Source organism: Pleuronectes platessa, chromosome 15 (assembly GCF_947347685.1).
Source record: "Pleuronectes platessa chromosome 15, fPlePla1.1, whole genome shotgun sequence".
Lineage (NCBI taxonomy): Eukaryota > Metazoa > Chordata > Actinopteri > Pleuronectiformes > Pleuronectidae > Pleuronectes > Pleuronectes platessa.
In genome coordinates, this window is record NC_070640.1 from 6433079 (window position 1) to 6439371 (window position 6293).

Consider the following 6293-nt stretch of genomic DNA (forward strand, 5'->3'; position numbering starts at 1 on the left):
TCTACAAATTAAAAGACAACACAAACACCATCAAAGTTATTGAATATTAAATAAGAACTTGATATTCTGCAGTGGTTATTTTATAAATTAAACGTTTTCATATCAGCAAACAAAAATGCAGATACTGATTTGTCTGTGAAGGATGGTATCGGCTCGCCCATAAACTGTCTCTTTGGTTTGGTTTCTTTCTAAATCTCACCTGATTGAAGAGACAGTTTGAAATCACAGGAACAATGTTTGATGTGGATGAAATCATAAAAACCCACAGATTAAGAAAACCTGTCTGTGTTTCACCACCTGGCCCCATTTGATCTGTTCCTCCTGTGTTTATACACTGACTCACTCTGCTTCATGTTAATTTATGTATAAGTATGCTTGAGATCTGAACTTTCCAGCACAGCACAACTCGGTGGACCCCCCCCCCCCCCCCACACACACACACACACACCACGTTCACACCCTGGTTATGATCCATGACTGACTATAAGCACTGATGCTGGTTTCCTACATCAGATGAAAACACAGCTGCTCTCGGAGGCAAATCTAATGAAGGTCGACCGTCCTCGGCTCCGTCGCTCACTGAGCTGAACGTCTCTGAGTTCCTGTTCAGATTCACTCAATGAAGAGAACATGGACTGTGAAAAACGTTAATTATAAAGTTAATTCTCCAATTAATTCTCCTTATCCTTTTGACTTGTGCAGTTAAATAGGGATCAACAGGACGGTTTAAATATAAATCAACCAAACCACTGGCACTGAGAGAAACCCCCATTTTTTTAAATCTTTTTAATTTTCTTAGTTCACTTAAAATGAGAATGATTCTTTATGTTTGTGATTTATTTTCTTATTCATTGAGATTACATCATCACATATTGTTGGTTCACTTATATGACAGAAACATAAACGTACCAGTTTGCTCAGGTCACCAGTGTTTTCTACTGGGACTGAAGTTGTTCGTTGCCAGTTGATCCCATTTTAATATTCTTAAACTTATATTATCTGTGTAAATAACAAAGAGTTTTCTCAAACTGTTTTTGATCTTCAGTGCCTAATGATTTCCATTCAAACTGCTCATTATTTGATAGTTTTCTCTGTAAAATATCATAAAACATTGTGTTATAACAAAACTTTGAATAGTTTGAATAACTAAGTAATTAGAATAAATTGGGATTGAAATATTATCGTAAAAAAGCTAAATTAATTTGTTTCTGTCAAGCAAATAATTGTTTCGGCTCAACACAATTAAAGATTATTTATATATCTAAAATATTTTAGGCTCAGTAACTCCAAGTTCAAACACACACACACACACACACACACACACACACACACACACTAATGCAGGTGTTGTGTCATGGACCAAAATGTCCAGATGCACTAAGAGGCCTGAGTTTCCGAGCAACAGGAGCTGAGAGCAGGAAGATAAGGAAGGAGGGTGACCGTGGTGCTGTGTGGGTAACCGGTTGGGCTGTTTGCATATCTCCTCTCTCACCCTCCTCTCACCCTCCTCCTCACCCTCCTCTCTCACCCCATCATCTGCCTGCTGAACTTGAGCCAGTGAGAGATGCAGATGAGGCTGTGACATGTGACACTTGAATGGCCTCCTATGAGATTAGGAGCTGAGGATGTATGATCATGGTGCTGTGGAGGTCACGTGGAGGCTCCGGCACCTGGGTCACCCTCCTGCCTCGCTCCTCTCGATGAGACCCCATGGATCAAACTGCGCCCTCGCTCCACAGGAGATTGATCATTCGGGATCTGGCACCATCAAGTCGTGCTTGGAGAGCTTCGTGCGTCAGGCGCTCTGGGTAATAATTGACAGGTCTGGAGAGGTGGTGCGTGCGGGGGGTTCACAGCTGGCTGGCTTCACTCCACTGTCCCCTGTGTAATCACCGAAACCCCTCCAAAGCATGGTCAGGTGAAGAGCGGAGCGGAGAACTGGACGTCCGAGGCCAGAACAGCCCGGAGCCATGCGCGCCCTGCTCGCCCTCCTCGCGCTGCTCGCCCCCCTCGGCTCCGCCAAACCCAACGCTGGCCTGAAAACGTGGAGTCGCTTCAGCAAAATGTCTTATCCCGGAGACAAGGCTTTCCTCTACGACACCTTCCCCGGGGACTTCGTCTGGGCGGTGGGCACGGCCGCGTACCAGGTGGAGGGCGCGTTCGAGAAGGACGGCAAGGGGCTCTCCATTTGGGACACTTTTACGCGCGGAGGGAACCGGAAGGTCACCGGGGACGTGGGCAGCGACAGCTACCACAACACACAAGCCGACATCCGAGCCATCCGGCAGCTCGGGGTCAGCCACTACCGCTTCTCCCTGTCCTGGGCCCGGATGTTCCCCAACGGGACGCGCGGGAGCCACAACGAGATCGGCACCAACTACTACCGGACGCTCATCCGGAGGCTGAAGGAGATCCGAGTGCAGCCGGTGGTCACGCTGTACCACTGGGACCTGCCCGACCACCTGCAGCAGAGCCTCGGCGGCTGGAGCAACCCGGAGATGGTGGGCATCTTCAAGGAGTACGCGGACTTCTGCTTCCAGACCTTCGGGGACGACGTGAAGATCTGGATCACCATCGATAACCCGTTCGTGGTGGCGCGTCACGGGTACGGTACTGGAGTGGTCGCCCCCGGGATCAAGAGCGACCCCGACCTGCCGTTCCGGGTGGGACACAACCTGCTGAAGGTGCACGTGGTTTCACATCATAAACATGTATTATGTATCTAAGTTTTTAGAATAATAATAATAATAAACTTTGTTTATAAAGCAACATTCCAAAACCAGGTTTACGAGGTGCTTGTGTGTCCAAAAGTTGTATTTATGTGATTCTGTGGTAGAAGTATTGTTTTAACTAAACGTGTCAAATACTCATAACATCATATCATGTACAATATAACTTCATATTACTATTAACATATTACTCACTATCATTATATTATATACTTTCTATTGCAGCTATACTTTGATAGTAACTCATTTTATTTCTATTAAGCACTGGTTCAGTATTAACTCCGTATACACTATATATATTTTTAAACTTAATACTCTATTGGTTTATTCTATTTGACTCTTTCTGTAAAAGTCTATCCTATCTTATCAAAAGTAAAGTACTTTATTTGGACTGACCTGTTATTATTGTAGAAATTGCAAAAAAAAAAGAAAGTTTATAAACTTTTATGAAACTTTTTGAGGAATGAAATGAAGTTCAACTGAAGGAATATCTTCAATCCATCCTTCTCAAACTTTTCTTCTCCTTCCTTCATCATTTCCTTACCATGTTATCCTCCTCCTCCTTCTCCTCCTCTTCCTCCTCTTCCTCCTCCTCCTCCTCCTCCTCCATCTCCATCACTTCTCTCTCTCTGTGTCTGTTTGTCCTCCAGGCTCACGCGGCTGTGTGGCACCTCTACGACCGACACTACCGCCCCCGACAGCAGGGCAAGCTGTCCATGGCTCTGGCCTCTCACTGGATCAAGCCCAGCCGCACCCGCCTGGAGAGCCTGCGTGAGTGCCAGTGCTCCCTGGACCACGTCCTGGGCTGGTTCGCCCGGCCGCTGTTCACAGACGGGGACTACCCCCCCTGCATGAGGGCCAGGCTGGGCTCCCGGCTTCCCACCTTCACGCAGGAGGAGAGGGAGCAGGTGAGGGGAACGGCGGACTTCTTCGCCCTCTCCCACGGAGCGGCCCTCAGCTTCCAGCTCATCAACGACAGCCTGAAGTTCGGGCAGCAGGAGGACCTGGACCTGAGGATGCTGCTCTACTGGGTCAACGCCGAGTACGACCGGCCGCCCATCTTCGTGGTGCAGAGCGGCTGGTAGGTGTCCGCTCTGGTGGTGTTTCCTGTGTGCTGCTCCGGTGTTTGCTGAACACGTTGTTTTCACTGCTGCTCCACACAGGTACGTCTCCGGCACCACAAAGACTGAAGACCCCAAACACATGTACTACCTGAAGAGGTTCATCGCTGAGGCCCTGAAATGTGAGTTCTGACCCATCACAGCAGCACGGAGGTCAAATCCCTAATATGGACATGGAGCCATTTTCAAATGAGACATTAAGAGAAGCAACCACTTCAATCTGCCTGTGTTTGTCTGTCTGTGGCTGTGTCTCTCTGTGTCTGTCTGTGTTTGTCTGTCTGTCTGTCTGTCTGTGTCTGTCTGTCTGTGTCTGTCTGTGTCTGTCTGTGTCTGTCTGTCTGTGTCTGTCTGTGTCTCTCTGTCTGTGTCTGTCTGTGTTTGTCTGTGTCTTTCTGTGTTTGTTTGTGTTGTGTCTGTGTCGGCCTGTCTGTGTCTCTCTGTATCTGTCTATGTCTGTCTGTCTCTGTCTGTCTGTATCTGTTGGTGTCTGTCTGTGTGTCTCTCTGTGTTTGTCTGTGTCTGTCTTTCTGTCTGTGTGTCTCTCTGTGTTTGTCTGTGTCTGTCTTTCTGTCTGTGTGTCTCTCTGTGTCTCTCTGTGTTTGTCTGTGTCTGCCTGTCTTTCTATGTGTCTGTGTGTCTCTCTGTGTCTCTTTGTTCTGCCTGTGTCTTTCTGTCTGTGTGTGTCTGTGTCTGTCTTTCTGTCTGTGTGTCTCTCTGTGTCTCTTTGTTCTGCCTGTGTCTTTCTGTCTGTGTGTGTCTGTGTCTGTCTTTCTGTCTGTGTGTCTCTCTGTGTGTTTGTCTGTGTCTGTCTTTCTGTCTGTGTGTCTCTCTGTGTGTTTGTCTGTGTCTGTCTTTCTGTCTATGTGTCTGTGTGTCTCTCTGTGTCTCTTTGTTCTGTCTGTGTGTCTCTCTGTGTCTCTCTGTGTTTGTCTGTGTCTGTCTTTCTGTCTGTGTGTCTGTGTGTCTCTCTGTGTCTCTTTGTTCTGTCTGTGTGTCTCTCTGTGTCTCTCTGTGTTTGTCTGTGTCTGTCTTTCTGTCTGTGTGTCTCTCTCTGTGTTTGTCTGTGTCTGTCTTTCTGTCTATGTGTCTGTGTGTCTCTCTGTGTCTCTTTGTTCTGTCTGTGTGTCTCTCTGTGTCTCTCTGTGTTTGTCTGTGTCTGTCTTTCTGTCTGTGTGTCCCATGCAGCGATCGTGATAGACAAAGTGAATGTGATTGGCTACACCGCCTGGTCTCTGATCGACGGGTTCGAGTGGCACAGGGAATACATCATCCGACGAGGACTCTACTACGTGGACTTCAACACTCTGGACATGAAGAGGGAGCCCAAGACGTCTGCCACCTTCTACAGGTGAACACTGCTGAGTGGGGGTTTCCACACGGGAAGAACAACACGGTGGCACAGATGATTAAAAACCTGTCGCCGTGTTTTCAAGTTTAATTTAGTCACTTTGCTGAGTCGTTACATTTTTCTACTGAAGGTAAATAATTGACTGTTGCTTCAGTGGAAAACAACTGCTGCAGATAACAAACTGAAATCGGATCCTGTGTTATTAAATATTCACACAAAATTTGGAATTTAAACAAAATGTGAACAAGTCCTATTCGTTTATACAACAATCAAAAGTCCGGTGTAAATGCCAATGATCATATTACGCTCATGTATTTAATTGTTTACCCTTTGAATACCACGAAACATCTGTTTGTGCTCACTACACATACACACATTAGGTTTAAGAACTTTATTGTCATTGTGCAAACACAATGACAATAAAGTAAGAAATTACAAAGGAAAATACACAAATATATAATAAGCAGCTTTCTCATAACAAAAATCTAAGCAAAAGAGGTTATAAAACAAGTTTGATCTGTTTAAAGGCTATATAATCTATAGTGATATAATCTACAGTGATGTATTCTACAGATGTAGTTTTTTCCCTCTCAGCTCCTCCTAATGTGATCATCATTTTTTATTTCCTAAGAAACGTCATCCAGAGAAACGGTTTCCCGGAGCTTCCAGAGAACAGACCAGCGCAGGGAGTGTTCCCGTGTGATTTTGCCTGGGGCGTATCTGCCAACTCCATCCAGGTACAAGTGTGTGTTTGTGTCGAGGACGGGAAGAGTGTGTGTTTGTGTCGAGGACGGAAGGAGAGAGTTTTGTGTTTGTGGAATGATGAAGAGTCACGAAGGACAGACAACTGTCAATGAACAACACAACAACAAGAGTTCCTCAGAAACAGGAAACAAAGAGCGAAACATGAACTACTTATTACCTTACCTGACTCAGCATTATATTTAGTGAAGAGTGTCAATTAGTTAACACAACATTTTGAATTAACTAGTACTATTAGTTATCTTCAGCTGAATGAGGAAGGTCCAGCACTCACATCAGGTTCACTCCATTATTTTGAACTTGCAGTTTTCATGGTGAAAGTCCAGTTCAGAC

The 6293-nt window shown here is 45.7% G+C and overlaps 1 protein-coding gene across 1 annotated transcript in view; it reads left to right on the forward strand.

Moving 5' to 3' along the window:
* Positions 1-1544: 1544 nt before the first annotated feature.
* Positions 1545-6293, forward strand: part of kl (klotho) — a 12339-nt gene continuing 7590 nt past the window's right edge. The window contains exons 1-5 of the mRNA XM_053441115.1: positions 1545-2684; positions 3380-3810; positions 3893-3972; positions 5036-5198; positions 5830-5935. Of these exons, the coding sequence (XP_053297090.1) occupies positions 1971-2684; positions 3380-3810; positions 3893-3972; positions 5036-5198; positions 5830-5935 (1494 nt within the window). The 5' untranslated portion in view covers positions 1545-1970. The remainder of the gene's footprint in view (positions 2685-3379; positions 3811-3892; positions 3973-5035; positions 5199-5829; positions 5936-6293) is intronic.